Genomic DNA, 17,271 nt, shown 5'->3' with positions numbered 1-17,271 from the left:
CGCCCACTATGCTCAAGGGAGGAGAGGGGAAAACCTCCACAGGCGAAGCCTTTTTTTAAAAAAATATATCAGCCAATGGTACGTGTTAGGAGCTTGCTTTTTTTTTTTTTTTGCGCTGAGGACGGTTTCCCGCCCTCAACTGGGGATCTGCTGAATTCTCCTCCCACTTGAGTGGCAAGACCAAAAGCTAGGTGACGTCACCGCCTTCCTGACGCTAAATGCATTTCACTTCGATGAGAGCGAAAACTTCCGGTATACCCCTGAATTGGTTTCCCGCCCCCACCCTTCCCCTCCAATGCAAAGCGGGCATTTATCATAGAGCTGCCACAGGGCTGGAGCGGCACAGTACACCACAGTGTGACGACTTTCAATGGCCACCGGAAGTGCAGGCTGTGTTACCGCTCTCGGAATGGCCGAGCTCCACTTCTCTCTCCCGTTCTATGTGCCCCTCCCCCCCCCGCACGCACCCCGAGAGCATTGTGGGAGGTTCCTTGAAGAAGGTCTTCTTCCGCTTCCTGTTTCCCTTCTTCCTTTCACGTGGTGAGTAGCGGGGAGCAGGGTTTAAAATGAGCGAATAAGTTCAAGCAGGCGCGCAATCTTTTTTTTGGTGAGAGTCTTGGGCGGTCTCCGCAACTGTCTCACGGGGGCTTTTATTTAATTGATATTTTTTAAAAAAATTATTTTTAAAAGAAGAAAAATAAATAGTATTTGGGTAAAACAACCTCCGTTTTCCACCCTTAAGCGTGCAAAGTACAGTGGTTTTGTTTTTAATCTTTCCAGGCTTTCACGATGAGGAAGATAAGTAAATTTATCGGGCGATTCGGCCATGCCTGTGACCAGGAACAGAAGGGAAGCGAACTGAAGTTGTGTTCTGTAGGCGGCGAATGGGCTCCCCCTCGTATGCGGCTCGATGGCTGTAGCGTCAAGTCCAGGTTTGTGCCAGCTTTGCAAAATTTATAGATACTAGCTGCTATTAAAACTGTTGCAGATGAATTAAATCTTTACGTTCAGAGGCAGTCTACTTTGTATACCTGATGCTTCTGCACATGATAGGAAAGGACTGTTGTATATGCCTTCCAGAAGCATTTGCTTGGCCCCAGCTGGAAACAAAAGGCTTTAGTCAAGGATATACAGTTGACCTATTGAAATTAATAGATGTGACTGATTTAGGTACATTAACTGTGAGTAGGACTAACATTGGCTACAGTCCAAAATTCTGGATGCCCATGGATCTCTGGCCCTGTCCAACAAGTCTTTTAATGTCGAAAAAACAAGTACAGGTTCATTGTATTCGTATATGCTTTTCTTGTTTGTGCCGGTGGCTTACAACTGAAATGATTAATTTGAAAATAGTCTTAAAGAAGAAAGCTCTGTTTGCCTTTGACCAATAAATGATCCAATGAAAAAGCCTTGCCTAGTTATTGAAGAGTGTGTTTTCTGCTTGTTCCTGACTGGCACAGAGTAAACGATTAATCTCATATACAGTCAGACAGCAAGGTGGTTGAGAAATTCAATGAGGAATTTCTGATTTCTTCGCCCACCATCACATGGTTATTGCTGCATGGATGAGGAGGTGCTCATTGGCCTGCCCCGTTCTTCATATTGCCGCTGGATACCTTGAGGGCTGAAGTACTAGAGTGGGAAGCCTGCACAATAGTGGCCCTAACTTGTGTGGGGAACCTAAACAAGTAGAACAAGCTCCCAAAGGGCTGTGAGGTCAGTGATGGGACCATGTAAGAGAGGGTGAAGCCTGTGAGCACATCCCCATGCTTCATGTGCTTAATGCTTGAAGGGCCTTAATGAGAACCCTTTCCTGAAACAACTTGCAGCTGTGAAAACTGTGTAGAATAATTGTTTAGTCACTTTTATATATTGTCAGTTATTGTGTCCTGTAGTAATTTTTTGAGAGCAACAGCTTAACTTTATACATCAAACATGTAGAATCCCAGCATTCTAGATTCTGTGGCTTTCTTTGTGCATATTTCATTATTTAGAAAATCTGCAAGATTATTTTATAATCTTCATTACTTATATTTTAGGGAAATGTGAAATACTGTACCCAGAAGCCTGGGTAGTGTTGGAAGAGTGCACAACCATGGAAGTACATCCTTAAAAATAGTGAGATAACCAAAAGCATGGCTTTTGTTATTAAAGCATAAGGTCAGTATTGTAGATATCAACATTTATTAACACTTGGTTTTTCATAAATATTTCTGTTTGTGAAATAAAATATTATGTGTTTACAGTTCTAGACAGAATTAATGTATTGGGTTGAAACAGTAAATGAGTAAGAAGCTTGTGTACCTATAATTAATCGAGACTAGAGTCACATCTTGATGTCTTCAGTCATTGTGGTGTGCTATAGTACTCGGAGAGAAAAACTGATCTTTATTCACTGACTTTGCAAATTTGTTTCTTCTCAGGATTACTATGAAGGGGAAAGTGCCTAAGCAACTGCTTTTCAAGTGTTCAGCAGGAGAGTGGATCCATAAATTTGGAGAGTTATTGTTAACTTTCGTCTCAAGTATTAATAAAAAGTTTGTGTAAAAGCTGAAGTTGTTTGGGTTTTGTTTGTTACATGAGGATATAATTTTGAGGAATGCATTCCAGTGGAGGATGAATTCTGTAATATTATTCAAACTTGCATATTGTTATATATGTCTTTGCAACCTCCCTTAGATATTTTATATTAGGGGTGGCCAACTCCCAAGAGACTGCAATATACTCAAGAGAGCTAAAAACTGGCAGTGATCTACCCCTTTGGGGGGGGGGGGTTCAGGTCAAAGTTGTTGAGCTTTTGTTCAGCTGCTTTGGGGGGTGGCGCTGTGGTCTAAACCACAGAGCCTAGGACTTGCCTATCAGAAGGTCGCAGTTCGAAGCCCTGCAACGGAGTGAGCTCCTGTTGTTCGGTCTCAGCTTCTGCCCACCTAGCAGTTCAAAAGCACATCGAAAGTGCAAGTAGATAAATAGGTACTGCTCCGGCGGGAAGGTAAACGCCGTTTCTGTGCGCTGCTCTGGTTTCGCCAGAAGCGGCTTAGTCATGCTGGCCACATGACCCGGAAGCTGTCTGCAGCACTTCAGGATGCGAACGCTGTGGGTTGCCTGTCACAAATTACGTCCGCAACCAGAGGTTCCACTGTATGTTTCATGGATTTTAACACAAATTATGTCCTGCATAGGGAATGGTTCAATTCTGAAGAAAAAGCATTTCAACTTAAATAGCTGCCTAGATTTGTACAATGTTTTTGTTTTTCCTTAAAGTTAATATATAGCTAGTTTGTTCTTGTTCACATTTGCTGGTGTGAACTGCACATAGTTTACTACCTAAAAAGCCTATGCATTAAACAGAATAATGTGAACATGGTCATCTTAAGACTATGGCATGATATATGGTATACAATCAAAATTCTGGGCAACCACAACCACTTGGCACAGAAAGATACATTTCCAGTAGGGACAAAAAACACTGGTATCGTCTCTGAATTGCACATGTGCAGGTGCTCTCTCACATGCAGAACACTCCAAACACAATGAATTTCACCAAACATTGTTCATGTGCTTAAGCCTATCTTTACAACGAACAAAAAAAAATATTCTCTCGGTGGACCTCTCCTCCCCCCCCCAAAAAAAATCAAGTTAGGAGTATTCAAATTGGCAGTGAGACACTTCAGATTTTAAGCTTATGAATACACAGCTGAAATTGTGTTTATTGAAGCCTGGGTACATAGAAAAATCATTCATGCCACTAACACGCAGGCACCACCAACTTCTTTGATTTTCTCTTCTGCCTTTCTGCTGAAGAATTTTGCTTTCACAATTACAGGCTGTTTGGGCAGTTTCCCCTTGCCCAGGACTTTGTAGTAACCCTGGAAAGATAATGAGATTTAGCAGAAACTCTCAAGTCCAAAATAAGGTACACAGAGTCTTTTTAGTCACTACCAGCTGAACCAATTTCCGTACAAATCAAAAGCAAAATATTTCACACTACACTTGATCTTAGCCAAAAGGCCGAGAAGCGATCAAAAGCAAAATATTTCATATACATTTTGCCTGAGGACATACCAAGAACGGTTTGTATACTTGGATCCTACATTTGTTCCCACCAGTGGAAGGGGAAGGGAGGTAACTTTTGCCAGTTTTCCCTGTGAATCCCCAAGATTCTTTAAGAGCATTAAGGAACCCTTTGGTACTATTTCCATCGCCAGAATTCTACACTTGATCAAAGCACACTTAGGAACAAAGCCAGTGTCAAGAATGCTGTGTGCACAATGCAGTTTCAACACAAACACTGGGTGGCCATACATATTAAGAGCAAAATCAAGTATATACAGTATAACTATACTGAAATCCTAATTATTACAATAGCCTTATTAGTCCAATGAAAATGTTACAAAGTAGCACATAAGCTTTTCAGTTCTCTGCAACTAATCATCAGGCTTGATGGTAAAGAAGCCGCCAAAGTTTGAGGGAGGGAAAGAAAGGGAACAAAAGCCATCCATATCTACATCTGGGAGACAGAACTAGGGAACAGCTGGTTTTGTATTTTCAGAGACAGGCAATTGGCAACGGTTTCCTGCACCCTAAAACCTGCATAGCACCTAACAAAGCCTCATTTGAACACCTGCACTAGACTCTCACCAGATGCAGACATGGTCAGCTTTACCACCAGTCAAATTCTCCCGAACTTTATTTAGCATCTATCCTGAAGAAGAGTTCTGGAGAATTTGAAAACTTGCACAATGTTTTGAGACATTTTTGTTGGAATAGTTTCATCTTGGCCTAAGAGAGACCTCACTCCATGGTGGCTCCTTGCACCTTCATTACATATCTTTAGGTGCCAGGCAAAAACATTCCCCTTTGGCTAATTAAACAAGCTATAGCCCTTTAAGTTAGTGGGGCGGTATTTTATTGTGTTGTGTATTTTGTGCTTTTATGCTGTAAACCACCCTGTGATCCTTGGATGAATGGTGGTAAATAATTATTAGGCTGCACTCCTAACCATGTCTGCGCAGATGTTAGTCCTACTGAATTCAATGGGTCTTACTTTCAAGTAAGGGGTGTTAGAAGTTCAGCTTTTGTCTCTGAAACTATTTTAGGACTTACCATACAAGCTTCACACACGTTTTATATTTTCAAAATAAACTTACCGAGCGTACGACATCAATAACCGGAGCTAATCCCGCCTGATTTTTGGCATAGTTGAGTCTTGTCTGCTCACTAACAAGTGTCCAGAGTTTGTCCAGATTCACTGTAGGACAGAAGTGCTGGTTTTTCTTCAAGTGGTAATGTCTCATACCAACTTTTCCAAAATAACCAGGATGACTGGCAAGAAATCAGAGACAGAATACAGTCAATGTGCAACTCATTTTGAAATGCATGTGCATCATTACCTAGCTAGAGGACATACAAAGTATATAACATTAATTGCATAGCCTACTGAATGAGAAATTCTCTTCATTTAAATTTTTGTAGCCAGGTTCATCAGGTTGTTTTATGCTTAAAACCATTGCAAGGTATATCTAGTCTACTAGTACCCAGCTTATTTCCCTCACACACACCTCAATGACATTGTCTCCTAGCCACTTTCAGGCTAAGTTAATGTGGTCCACAGAGGTGAAGAACAAGAAAATACAGAGTTATAAGGAGTATTTATTGTCCGAAGTAATAACTTATTTAGTTCCAGGTAATCAACTAGAGCAAAAATCAAACTAATCAGATGGAAAAAAACCTGTCTATTTCTGTGTCCTTACACAGTTGTCCCAGTATTTCACTGCTCTGGTGCCCAAAGTACCATAAAACACGACATTACAAACACTGCTGTACACAAACCACCCTAAATTTATAATTTGCCAGGAGGGGGTTCTGCACTACAGGTAACTTTTACGCCCAAATATTCTGTGACAGAAGACAGGCTACAGCAACTTAAAAAAAAATAAGTTATTCTAAAAGAAAGGGAAAGCTGTAGTTGATCCAACAATAAATCCTTGTCTTAACTGTGGCTACAGTGGGAGGTCCTCCAAGCTCTTGCTTTTTATATGAAAGCAGTTAAAGACCCACAGTTCTATTCGTTTCCTTGCAGCAACCCCAGAAAGTCACCAAACCCTTTTGGAAAACCAGAGCATTGACTCAGCATTACAAAGACATGCAGAATGATGATACAGATCCTCCTGGTGGCCCCACATCTCCCAGTTTGGGATAAGAGTTTTGTTACTAACCTGGTGGCTGACTGAACTATGAATAGGGCAGTCAGTGAATAAAGGTCAGTTATTGATCTTCGAGTACTATAGCACACCATGATAACTGACAATATCTAGATGTGACTCTAGTCTCGATTGCTGTAGATCAGTAGCAGCCCATGTGATGGGTTTGAGTTGCCCTTCCGACATTGGCATGGTCGCAGTCTGGGCTGTGGACACATTCTGGTGCTCCTGGTCATACACCCACACAGTCCCAACCTCACTGTTACCCTATCCAGGTGAACTGCAGCAGTGTAGCAACTTCACCCCTCCAAACAGGCCACTACTGGTATACATAAGTAGATAAGCATACCTAATTCAAAATTAAAGCTGAAATCCTCTGCAAAAGTCCACCAGAAACAGTGTAATGGACTGCCTCATGGCCCAAAGCAAGAGTAGGTTATTATTCCACTTCAGCCTATATTTAACAAAACTAACATCTACACAGTGGTAAAGGTTATTTTGGTACCTATTATGGACTTGTTCTTTGCATTATATACATAAATGCTTTACAAGGAACAAAAAAAAATGTAAAAAATTGCTTACTATTTGTCAAAATTAATTCTGTGGTGGTGCAAACCCCCAGCATTACCACGGCCTCCAGGATGCTTCCTGTGTTTGCCTATGATAGAAATGAAGAACAGATTAAAACCCTGAATTCAACTTCAATTAACATGCATTTCCCAACCTCACTGTAACCATCATAATTTCCCCCTGCACTCTGGTTTTATTTCAATCAAGATTGCGAAATAGTCAAGCCTTAAAATAACTAAGTATTAAAAATGAAGCTTACAAGTACTACTAATGTTATTCTCTACATGACTTAGTCTAGTAATAAAGCAGAATATATCCCAAACCATGAATGAGCACAAAGCAACAAAGTAAATAATCCTCTACACTTACCGATACGGCCGTGGCCATGGCTAACATGACCCCTCAGTTTCCTGGTCTTCCTCAGCCTGGAAGGCTTAAAAGATTAGACTTGTGTAAAATATATATATGAGAAAAACATGCACAACAAAGCTTGACGTAAAAGGGCGATCAACCCCTAGCAGACCACACTACTTCAGATGAAACAATTTAAGCACAACCCCCTTTCCCCACTAATGGTTTCATCACAATTTTTTGGCTCTTCCTTTCATGAACTGTTTAGTTATAAAAACTCTGTAATTAAGAACTAACACATTTGCTTTCTTCCAATCTCTCTCCTAATCCCCTTTGTATCCTATTTTTCACTTGTAAGTTTGAGAGCAGGGCTGTTTCATTACTGATTTTTGTAAGCTACTATAGGCGGCTTTTAGGCTGAAGAGCATGCTTAAAAAGAGAAGTGTTAAATATGTAAATATTTGTGGTTTTTTTAATGCATGTTACATTTTGCGGCATTGATATGGTTCTTTATGTTTATGCTTATAGGGGTGGACAGAAGGTAGATCATATTCCATAGGTAGACCTCTGATCAGTTGCTGGCATATAACCTGGTACCTCTTAGCTGCTGGGATTCTTTCCATGAATGGTAGCTCCTCATTAGATCCAGCAAGGCACTTCTTATGCTCTTAAGATTTAACACTGCCCAGTTATGCTTTAAATTAAAATGTCCTAATAGCCACACTTGCATTGCAAATTTAATACAAACTGGATCTAGCAAAACAACCGACTTAAGTCAGCCCACCCCTACACTAATATACTCTTAGCCATCTTGAGCCTGTGCAACAAGATTGAGTAAATGAAACAAATACACTACCATGCTGTTTTAATTTTATATACTGTACACTGCCTTGGCATTTCAATGAGGGGGCAGCGTATAAATACATAAAAGAAGGAGGAAAACGCTTCTGCTGTGTGGTCTTTCTAGCCGGGAAGCATATATCGCTTTTTTATTATTACCATTAATATTCTGTTGGGAGCCGCCCCAGATGGGCAGGGTATTATTATTATTAGGCCCTGCTCCCCCCCCCCCAAAAAAAAGTACTACGTACTCTGGAGAAGAGCTTCTACAGGCCATGTGCTCTGCAGTGAGGAGCCTTCCTCTTCCAAAGGGGGTGTCCGAGAGCCGTCCCTTGCATACAGGGTTCCCACATCTCCCCCCCCACCCCGCCGGGCAGAGATGCACGTGGCCCATTTTGGAATTACGTGTAGAAATTAAAGGGGGGAGGAACAAAAACGGGGCGCAGTCCTGGGGATGCGGCTGCCACGTCCCGCTCCAGGGAATTCCACGAGGCTCTGGGCAGAGGAGGAAGGGCTCCCCTTTACCGCCTCCCCCCGACTGCAGGACGAAGCAGAAGACGGGAGGAGGAGGAAGCCCCCGGCCCAGGCCTCAGACCAGAAGCCGCCCTCCTGACACGCTGCGCAGAGAAGCCCCGCAAAACCGCCTCGGCCGAGCACGCCGCATCGCTACCTACCATCTTGCTGGGCCAGAGTCAAAGGGAAAGAGAGAGGCCTCTCTCGCGAGCTTTCACAAAAGAACCGGGGAAGCGCGCTCTTCTCGCGATGTCTCGCGCGGCGGGGGTTGGGGGTGGGGAATGGGTCAACGAAGCTCACGCTCACGCATTCATGCCTCACTTCCGGTTCTGAGTAAGCCTCCATGTGCGGGGCATGAGGGGCGGAAGTAGAGGTGGCCGATGCAAAAATTTAGCCAGGGCGCGCAGCCACAGGCTTCCTTTCGTTGCGTTGTTCTGAAATGATCGTGCCCTCTTGTCTTACAGAAGAGTCTTGTTGCTCGTTGTAGGAGTAACGTTGGTTATTGGAAGAGAACACTTGAGGGTTTTAAGAGGGGGACGGGACACAATTTAGGCTGTTAAAAGAGGTTGAAGAAAGGTTAAAAGCTGGTGTGCAGTGCATGGGTTTAGTTTGCTTTCTTGATGAATAAGAACAATAAGAATAAGAACCCCACTGTGTTTCTGTGAGAAAATAAATACTGGAAGTGTTATCAGTGAGAATTTCAGTATGGTGCTTGGTGTGTGTCTGCGATATCAGTGGGGTGTGGAGTTGCGTAGGGGGCTGTGTGAGGCAGAACGTGTAGAAGGGTTTAAGTGTGGGATTTAATGTGGAGCAGGCTATAGCGGATTCAGTGAGCGCTTGACTTTAACACTCATATTGGGGAGATGGTTGGGGGGGGGTGCATGCAAGGTTATGGGATGTGGTCTCTTAAGAGGTGCCCATAGCGCCCCCACCCACCCAATGGATGATTCTTCATTTAACCACTGCACCACATTGATATTTCATAACTAAAGGAACAGGCATTGTGCAGAACATCCACTAGTACCGATGGTGGTATGGAACCTTAAACAGTAAGGTTCGAAGGAAAGGAAATGCAGAAAAATACAGTGTGATAATTGCGTTATTAATAGTGGCCATTTTCACGCACACAAATCCAACTGGGTAATCATGACATCAGTATGCCAATTAACACATGTAGTGTGATTGTTTTTTTTTTCCCATTGGTAACATTGACCCTCTTGATCAATTGTAGTTCACCAGTTTTATGTTGCAGTCTCCCTTTAAAGTGCCATTGATCGATTATCGGGGCATTTAGGTCAGGCATGCTGTCCTAGAAAGTTAAAATGCCCTCCAATCCCTTTTTAATATTGCCATTTCTGGTGACAGATTCGTGTCCATTTATTCTTTTGTTTGGCCTGTTTTTTTATATGCAGAAAGTCACTGTGAACAATGAAAAAATGACCTGATGAACAAACATTTACTTTGAAGTTTTTGCTTTTAAGTAGACCAATTGTCTATGAAGTTCTCAACCCATCTAAGCTAATAGTCGCTGCTACATCTTTTAATACAGGGATAGGAAACCTGTGGTGCTTCAGGTGTTATTGGGACTGACCACTGACCATGCTTCTCTGTGGTGCTTCAGGTGTTATTGGGACTGACCACTGACCATGCTTCTCTGGGGCTCATGGGAGTTGAATAACATTGGAGGGCCACAGGTTCCCCGGCTCTCTTTAAATACCGGTACAGTATATTCCATAAATGAACTGGGTAATGTCTGCTTAAAAAGCAATGCCAATAGATTCCACTGGGTGACCAGGAATTCTAGCTTTTTAAAGAATAAGCCTAAAGGAACAAATTACTCAGCCCTCAGGAGGTGCAAAAGTCCCACTCTGCAAGTGGAATGCCTAGGATTTTTAGGATGCAGTTAGTAAATTCTATTAGTTTGACTGTTGCGTTGCCAAGATGCAGAGGTTAGCTTCTAACAAGGTTTAAAACAATGGTTTAGTACTTTGGGCTGTCAAACCCAGTCCTATGAATATCTACTTGGGGGAGAAATCCCACTGTGTTCTAAGGGATTTACAGCACAAGTTATACAACTTCAAAGTAAACCTAGTTATTCATTTAGTATTGAGGCAGCAGCCAACATCAGAAGAATTCTAATGAATGACATTTGACACAAGTATTTACACAATTTATTAGAAATCATACATACATTAGAAAAAGATGGACTGTACCTCACCATTTGCAGCCTGTGTGTCAAAAGGCCAGAGATTTCTCCATGTTTAGCAATCATAGTGCAGAACGCATTATAATTTACTGACCATCATTTAAAACAAAGCAGATAATCTGTGATTGTGAATCAAGTACCTTATTACAGAATAAGTTGTTATTCTTTTTCTTGAAAAATTAATTAGAAGAAACACTAGAGAAAAATATAAACTCTGTCATATAAAAAATCAGACCTCTTTCATATACCCCCACCCCCAAATTCCCACACTGGAGTTCATTCGCTTCCACAGTACACCATGTAGCTCTCACAAATATCTGATGAAGTCAGTGGTTCCGCTGAGACAGTCGGCTGCACATAATTAGCTATTCAGTTTGCACCAAGCATAACTCAGTTTGCACTAAAGAAAGAAGCACCTGTTATTTTCAGGAATATACAAATATTACCACAGTTGTCCGTGCTCGTGACAATTTTTGTTTGTTTGTTAAGGACGCTTACAGCACATCATTTACAAATATCCAAATACATTATTATTATTATTATTATTGCTGATGCACAGTGAAACATCATTTGCAGTCACTTAAACTTGTGACCAGCTAATTTTGTCCCCTCCAGCATCAGAATTGGAAAAAAAGATGTAGGTGGTGATCTGTGCCGGCATCATAAATAGTCTTTGGATCCATATTTCAGTAGAAATGAATTAATTCTTCTTGTGAAGGAACCTCATTTTATTTCCTGAAATAACACAAATGACATATCATAGAGTTATTAATATACATTTTAAACCATCAGGAATTCAAAACAGCACAACTTCTTTTTGGTAAAGAGGTCACAGCATACAATGCAATCTATATCTTGGTGGTGTCTCAGAAATTTAGTTTGAAAAGCAGCATAGAACTCACTACTACCACAATCCTGGTTTATGTAGATGAGATGAAACACAATGATGAAACACTCTTGTTTTACAGTGGTACCTTGGGTTATAGACGCTTCAGGTTACAGACTCCGCTACCCCAGAAATAGTACCTTGGGTTAAGAACTTTGCTTCAGGATGAGAACAGAAATCGGGCTCCAGTGGTGCGGCAGGAATGGGAGGCCCCATTAGCTAAAGTGGTACCTCAGGTTAAGAACAGTTTCAGGTTAAGAACAGTTTCAGGTTAAGAACGGACCTCCAGAACAAATTAGGTTCTTAACCCGAGGTACCGCTGTATGTCTTAAAATTTATTTTCATGCTTAAACGTTATAATAAAATTAAGAGGAGAACTATCTGACACATACAGTGGTGCCTCGCAAGACGAAAATAATTAGTTCCGCGAGTCTTTTCGTCTTGCGATGTTTTTCGTCTTGCGAAGCACGGTCCGTCGCAACTGCGCCTCTTCAAGCGGCTTTAAGAAAAAAGCGCAAGACGTTTTCGTCTTGCGAAGCAAGCCCATAGGGAAATTCGTCTAGCGAAGCAACGCAAAACCGAAAAACCCTTTCGTCTAGCGAGTTTTTCGTCTTGCGAGGCATTCGTCTTGCGGGGCACCACTGTACATGGAGTGCGCGCACACAGGTAACAATTTCTGTGTACAAAGAGGAATGATGTCTTCCTTATCACTACTGTACAATTGTACTGGGTTGACAAGCTTACTGTCTCTGTTTTTTAAAGTCCTCACACAGCCTCCTCTCCACATCCCATTTAAGGACATATTGTTAAAGTATATTGTTATATCTTTGCCCTCCCTTGATTCTTTTGAAAAGCATGAGCTTTACATTATATGAACTTTATACTATATGCAATGAATGAATGAAACAAAGTCCCATTTTTTTCAAAAAATAAAGAGACTGCAATTTTAAGTGTGTTTGGGGCGGCAGGTCCTTGACCCTTTTCTGCTTTTCATCTACATGTATAGTTTCTCCCCTCAGTCTAGAGGCTCGCATATACTCTAAAGCAGGGATGGGGCATCCTACAGATGTTATTGGACTCCCACTCTCATCATCCCCACAAACACAAACATTTCAACAATCTAGAAGCCAAAGAGCTAAATCAATTCTTTCTTTTTTTAAAAGAAGTACACCTTCCCTACCTATATTAAAACGAAAACAGTACTATGAATCACATTTTATTTTGCTTATCAGATACAATATATTATAATTTCATTTGATCAACTGAGGCCCTTCTAAAGAATTTTCAGTTGTTGTATGCATTGGATCATGAAGCAAAGCGTGTTACCAGGACTGTTAAATAGGTCAGCACTTTCTGCGGAAGCTAAGCTCTTCCATTACTTGTTAATAAATGTTGCCTTCTCTTGCATATCTACCAGATGCTACAATGAAGAAGCCTCCAGGAAAAAAATGTGCTAAATAATAGGGCCTTTTCTTAGCATTTTTTCAACATGATGCACATGTTTCAATATTTCAAAGCCTCTGTTTTAAGTTCCTTACCAAGGCCTCGCAGAAACTTATTTACTCCACTTTGTTCAGTGTCTGGAAGCTCTTCCAAATACTGTTCAACCCTCTGTTCAAAGAGACCTGTGGGAAATGGATGAAAGAGAAATATTGGTCTTTTTCCAAGAAAAAGGAGGATCAAGACCTAGTGCTCTTACTTTTGTGGCAGCCAGAGACCCTTTCTCTCTCTCTCTCTCTCTCTCTCTCTCTCTCACACACACACACACACACACACACACACACATTTGTTTTCTGAAGGGTATTTCAAAAGCCTTATTTTCAAATGTTCCATGTCTTCATTCATCCCAGCATTCATCAGCCTTTCTCCTGTTAGGAGATGGTGGGTGGGATTGCCAAAGTCTTTTTTCCTAGACACCCGCTCCCTTTAAAAATAAATGCCAAGTGTGTAAGCTGAATGCGCACAAGCTAAATGCTTGTAAGTTGCAAATTATGAGTACTACAATACATTAAAAAACGAAAAGGCCATCACACAGTTGAGAGAACAGGCCTTACCTTTTGCCCTGCATTTTCGGAGTTCTCTATCTTGGATAAACCCAGCAAACATCTGAGATTCCATAAAGACCTCTAAGAAACGGCGGATGCTCTTTGAAGCCACAGATTTGCGGAAAGCTTCTCTTTGGAAGACTCGCTCAGCCTTTTCATTTTGAGTGAGGAAAAGGGAATAGTGTCCGATCGTCTCCACAAAGAAACGGATGAACACTTCTGATACTAATCCGTTCAGAGTATTACACTCTGCAAGAAAAGAGGAAACAGTATGTAGTAGAACCCACACAATATGAACTGGATGTCTCCTCCCCCAACTCCTGAATACCATTGTGTGTGTCCCTGCAGCTCCCTATCGCTGTAATTGCACATAAACATCCTACATTATTAGGATATTAGAATAGGATGTTCATTATCAGACTATTGTTTAAAATGTCTAAGTGGTATACAGCAGATTAGCCAAAAAGTGCAAGGGAAAGAATGTTGTATTCAACAGGACATCGCCAAGAGACTGTCCAGCAGCTAGAAGCATCACTCCCACCCCCCAAAATCATTTGATATACATTTAAAATTCATTTGACATAAAGACAGCATGCTAGTTTCCTCAATTCTCATAACCAAAGGGCTGTACGAATACCAACAAATGGGGTTGGGTCTTCTGGAGCAGGTTTTTTGAAGACCTTCACTTTGTTCTTCAAACATTATATTCTGGGCATTTTCCTCATTTATCAAAATACCAGTGGGTTTAGAGTGTATACAGTGGTGCCTCGCAAGACGAAATTAATTCGTTCCGTGAGTTTTTTCGTCTTGCGGTTTTTTTCGTCTTGCGAAGCACGGTGTCGGAAAAGTTTTGGAAAAGCTTCAAAAATCACCAAAGTCTTCAAAAACCTCAAAAAAGGCTACCACCCCGCGTGCTATGAGTTGCTCCTCGAAGTCAAGTCACAACTGTATTAACGGTTTTAAGAAAAAGGAAACAAACTTGCAAGACGTTTCCGTCTTGCGAAGCAAGCCCATGGGGAAAATTGTCTTGCGAAGCAACTCAAAAAACCAAAAACCCTTTCGTTTTGCGAGTTTTCCGTCTTGCGAGGCATTCGTCTTGCGAGGTACCACTGTACCACAATTATACCAGGAGCCAAGCAAAATGTTTGTTTCCAAACAGCCTTTGCAATATCTTTTTCCCTTGAATGAGAATGCCTTTGAATCTCATGGAGAAACTATTTTGTTTAACTAAGAGAGAAACTGTGAAGGAATGGTCAAACATTAGTATGAAAGGAGCAGCCAGCAGCCAAGGCTGAATTGTTGCCACTCTCAGACTCCAGTAAGTACAAAGCATACCAAGAGGCTCCTGCCAAGTTTCTCTAAACTGATTCCCCCACCAAGGCTCAGATCAATATCTGCCCATCTCATGTGGCTAGGTCAGCCAATTGACTGTGGAATGTCTCTTGTCTTGTAAGGTGGACACTTTAAGTTGACTTAAATTCCTCCCTTTAATTTGTAAATAAACAGGTAAGAGACCTTTTCTTCCCTTTTCCTAGTCATAGGATAACTAGCTTGGTTCAAGACAGTATTATTAAATTTATTAAAAAGCCATTTGCATTCTTTAAAAAAAAAAAGGGTAAATGACAGGACACTTTTGCAAGGATGCATGTAGCACAATCCCACAGACATTCATGTAACAAATCAAAATGAGTATCGAGCTCTGCAAAGCCAAGTGTGTGGAAGTCAGCCATTCAGAACCTAAGAAATATCAAAATAGTTCTAAAGTCTCTTTATGGGCTACCAAACACTTCAAGTTCTACAGACAGATGCCTCAGTTGTTTTCCAAGGGAAGTCTCACAATGACTCAGATCAACACAGCAAGCTGCTCTGAACCAACTGTGGCTCCTGTTTCGCTTCCATTGGGAATAGCACAGCATCCAAGCTTGTAATTAAATTCTTACAAACACAATAAGTGAACAAAAAAAAGAAAAGAAAAACAGTCATGGAAGTCACTCTTCAGAATAGAGCAATGCGTGACAGTGTTGTGGGAAAAAATGTGTGCCATCGTTAAATACTGAATAGTTTACTGTTGTGAAGTACATTTTTTGAAGTTGTTTTTCTTAAAGGATTTTCATAGTTAACAGAGGTACATAAAATGTCTCTGTTTTCAATTCATAGAGTCCTTTCTACAGGTCAGTTACATTCAGTGTGAGAATGTAATGGTGTGTTGTGAAGTACACTTTAAATGTTGAAAAATATATTTTTTTGTAGTTCGCTGATCAGTTTACATACAACATTCTTGTTTCCCTCTTTGGCTTCCAAGAACATATTATTCCCCATCCCACAAAGATTCGACTGTAAACAGGACTTGTTCCCAGCCTCTCTTACCCTCATCTGATTCGCTGTCTGAATCTTGGTTTATTAAATCACTCTTCCTCTCTAGAGCCTGCTCCAGAGCTGCTTGCAATTTCCTAGGCAAAAGTGTGTCTTCGTCATCCATCTGAAGGAGGAAAACAATGAGCAGGCTTATTTCCAATAAAACTCTTTCAGGATTTAGAACTGAGAAACATATCTGATATTTCACACCATGTTGTAAATAGAGCATTAAACTCTTAGACTGTGAGACGAGAGAGCAGGCCAAAGCCAGATTTGGCAGTGATGTTGCAGCACCTTGCCCAGGTTTTTGAGGAGAGATGAGGTGTATTGAACATCTGAATTTATGTTGTTGGTTGTTCTATTTGTAATTGAAGTTTTTGTTTTGTTTTATGCTGTTTGAATGTTATTGATTCATTTTGGCTTAGATTGTGTATATCTCTGCCCTGGGACCTTTGGGTGACGTTTTATTGTTTATTGTGAGGTTGACACACCCACCACGTTTTCTCATTCTTAACTGATGGGACAACCTCACAACTCGGCCTGTTAACTCTATTTATGTTTTTCTAATGGGCTATGAAGTTGTTTTGCATATTTCAAGACACACACAAAAAACACACAGTACCTGTCTGATGAAACGATCAGATCCAAGGTTCACCATCAAAGCCTAAAAGGTAATCAACAGAGAAAAGTTTTATCGTGGTGCCTGGAGACATGTTATTGTCTTTACATGAAAGGGGAGATCTAAATACAAGTTTGAACCAAATTGAACTTCTAGTGCCATCCAGTGGCTTCAGAGTGTTTGGTATGCACCAATAATGTATAAAGCAGGAACCCAAGCTTGTGGTGTGTGTAGTGTACTGAACATCCACTTCTATGAGAATTAAGCTGAGCGTCTTACATCAGCACTGTGCCCTCCATATGCTATGGACTAAAACTCTTATGATACCTGATGATTTGGCACACTGGCTGGGGCTGATGGGATTTTTTGATCCTTCCTTTATTCAAGAAGACACAGTTCTACTAGTATCTGAGAAGGTATTCATATAAACCAGGGGTGGGGAACATTTTGGGCTCCAAATGCCAGATCCTTATTAGGATCAATCAGCCTTGTGAGCCAACTTTGACAGGTGGATGGGCCAACTCTTGAGCTATATGGACCAATGGTCTGACTCAGTATAAGGCAGCTTCCTCCGTTCCTATGACATGGGCCTTCCTATGTTCCTGTTGTATGGGAAGAAACCATGTCATTCCGTTTACTCAGACGTTACCAGAACAGTAACAGATCCAGACACTAAGAAGCAATTC

At 41.2% G+C, this 17,271-nt stretch overlaps 2 protein-coding genes and 1 long non-coding RNA gene across 10 annotated transcripts in view; 1 reads left to right on the top strand and 2 right to left on the bottom strand.

The window, feature by feature from the left end:
* The first annotated feature begins 430 nt into the window (after positions 1-430).
* LOC309528489 lies at positions 431-2,398 on the top strand. Of its 2 annotated transcripts, none has more exons than XR_014217763.1 (3): positions 431-540; positions 781-932; positions 2,040-2,398. It is a non-coding gene; the product is annotated as an uncharacterized lncRNA (long non-coding RNA). The 2 variants fall into 2 exon arrangements; XR_014217764.1 differs by lacking the exon at positions 431-540 and adding an exon at positions 554-607.
* Positions 2,399-3,672: 1,274 nt separating this feature from the next.
* RPL27A (ribosomal protein L27a) lies at positions 3,673-8,717 on the bottom strand. The gene is made up of 5 exons (XM_082215960.1): positions 8,636-8,717; positions 7,140-7,203; positions 6,783-6,858; positions 5,148-5,322; positions 3,673-3,866 (listed from the first exon to the last, which is right to left on the bottom strand). The coding sequence occupies exons 1-5, from the start codon at positions 8,636-8,638 to the stop codon at positions 3,738-3,740; spliced, it is 447 nt and encodes a 148-aa protein (XP_082072086.1). The 5' UTR covers positions 8,639-8,717; the 3' UTR covers positions 3,673-3,737.
* Positions 8,718-10,617: 1,900 nt separating this feature from the next.
* The window catches only part of DENND2B (DENN domain containing 2B), a 140,233-nt gene continuing 133,579 nt past the window's right edge, over positions 10,618-17,271 (bottom strand). For all 7 annotated transcript variants that reach the window (XM_082193012.1, XM_082193014.1, XM_082193011.1 and 4 more), the window contains 5 exons: positions 16,589-16,630; positions 15,979-16,090; positions 13,621-13,860; positions 13,105-13,191; positions 10,618-11,415 (listed from right to left, as the gene is read on the bottom strand). In XM_082193012.1, the coding sequence (XP_082049138.1) occupies positions 11,381-11,415; positions 13,105-13,191; positions 13,621-13,860; positions 15,979-16,090; positions 16,589-16,630 (516 nt within the window). In that variant the 3' untranslated portion in view covers positions 10,618-11,380. The remainder of the gene's footprint in view (positions 11,416-13,104; positions 13,192-13,620; positions 13,861-15,978; positions 16,091-16,588; positions 16,631-17,271) is intronic.

This window comes from Podarcis vaucheri, assembly GCF_965113315.1.
Source record: "Podarcis vaucheri genome assembly, chromosome: 1".
Taxonomy (NCBI): Eukaryota; Metazoa; Chordata; class Lepidosauria; order Squamata; family Lacertidae; genus Podarcis; species Podarcis vaucheri.
The sequence above is the reverse complement of the archived record's forward strand: the minus strand, read 5'-3'. Positions and strand labels throughout refer to the sequence as shown.

Excerpts from the sequence above, each read along its gene's own strand:
- RPL27A (XM_082215960.1), bottom strand. Across the intron at positions 6,859-7,139 it reads CCATGGCCACGGCCGTATCG|GCAAACACAGGAAGCATCCT; the intron begins GTAAGTGTAGAG and ends TTTCTATCATAG. Across the intron at positions 5,323-6,782 it reads AGAATTAATTTTGACAAATA|TCATCCTGGTTATTTTGGAA; the intron begins GTAAGCAATTTT and ends ATTTCTTGCCAG.